This window comes from Charadrius vociferus, unplaced genomic scaffold (genome assembly GCF_000708025.1).
Source record: "Charadrius vociferus isolate BGI_N301 unplaced genomic scaffold, ASM70802v2 scaffold3491, whole genome shotgun sequence".
Classification (NCBI taxonomy): domain Eukaryota; kingdom Metazoa; phylum Chordata; class Aves; order Charadriiformes; family Charadriidae; genus Charadrius; species Charadrius vociferus.
In genome coordinates, this window is record NW_009646913.1 from 5,279 (window position 1) to 6,699 (window position 1,421).

At 61.2% G+C, this 1,421-nt stretch overlaps 1 protein-coding gene across 1 annotated transcript in view; it reads right to left on the reverse strand.

Annotated features, from left to right (window-relative positions):
* The window catches only part of LOC104294798 (WAS/WASL-interacting protein family member 2-like), a gene marked incomplete at both ends in the record, with an annotated part of 5,279 nt that extends 4,423 nt beyond the window's left edge, over nt 1-856 (reverse strand). The window contains 2 exons of the mRNA XM_009894451.1: nt 394-558; nt 724-856. Coding sequence (XP_009892753.1) covers nt 394-558; nt 724-856 — 298 coding nt within the window. The remainder of the gene's footprint in view (nt 1-393; nt 559-723) is intronic.
* Between the last annotated feature and the right edge of the window lie 565 nt (nt 857-1,421).

The following is a 1,421-nucleotide window of genomic DNA, read 5'->3' on the forward strand; positions in this document are numbered from 1 at the left end:
GAGCGACGTGCGGTGTTTCATCCTCGAGCCTGCGCAGAGCTCGGGGCAGCCTGCCCGCTCGGCCGAGCGGGGCCAGACCGCAGGGAACGCTGTCTGGCACAGGCAGGGAGCTGGCACTGTGCTCAGCCACACACGGCTCCTCTCTCACCACTGCTATTCGCTCTGGCTGGCTGGAAGGCAAGTTGCCACAGAAAATAGCAGAGAGAAACGTTCAGCAACACACGCGACTCCCAGGCCCTCCAAAGAGGTTTGTGTCGTGGGACACTGCGGCACGGAGAGAGCGCAGCTTGCCTGCGGCCACACGTGAGGTGTTGATTTGGGGTCCCTGCCTCTAACCAGCTGAAATCCCCAGGCAAACACAGCAAGATCCTCAACCCCCTCCTGCTCGGGGACCTCCCCAGGGAACCCTCATATCAACCACAGTCAGACGGCCATTACCTGAGCTGTCCTTCACTCCCACAGGTCTGAGCTTGGGCACACCGCCTTGGAAGAGGCCGCCCTTCGGCTGGATCGCAGCTGAGCTAGAGCCGTAGCTGCCGCCACCACTGCCCTTGGGTTCTGAAATGAAAAAGGCAGAGAGGTTAAGTCCAGTATTATCAGCTCCTCCAACGAGGAGCCACTTGAAACCAGAAAGGGTGAGAGCCAAGAAGCCATCCTGAAGGGCACAGCAGCACCCAGCGTGGGGCTGAGTGCCTCCCAGGGACGTGCCAGGCGGGTACTCACTCTCTAGGATCGGTGCGCTCCGGTCATTGATTTGTGTCACTTTCTTTAGCTTGGTCCCTTTACAGATGTCCTGCAGGAGGGCCCCCCGGCCCCGCTGCTCCTCTCGGCTCAGTTTTGGCGGCTCTGTGTTCGCCTGGAGACAAGAAGCAGCTCAGCAGGAGTCCGCCTGTACACACGGACACCCCCATCCACAGAGCAGGCACAGCCCGACCCCACCTTCCTGCTTCTCCTCCGCTGAGCCCAGAGGAACCCCCACCCCCTGCCAGCAAACAGCCTTCTCCAGGGTCTCTCTTCCAGAAGAAGCGATGGGGCAGCCCCAGGAAGTTATGCTGCTGTTCTGTGGGGAGAGGTTGAGACCCTGTCCTACACAGCCCCGAGGCGCAGCTGAGTTACAGCCACGTACGTGCAAGACCCCCTGCTCTCCCCCCCTGAGCCACTGTGGAGCAGAAGACACTAACGCGAAGAAAAGCCACGTGCAGCCCCTTCCATGTACAGAGTCTGCTGCATGGGAAACGGAGGCACAGCCCACGGGTCACCCGAAGCTCTCGTAGGCTGGACGTGAGGAGGTCCAGAGACAACACAGGGGCTCCTGGCAAGTAGCACCATGAGGAGACAGGCCACCTCCCCACCCTACAACCGGCCAGGTCACCAGGGAGCGAGAAGACCCCTACCTGACTGAAGGTGGGATGCAGCGGGGG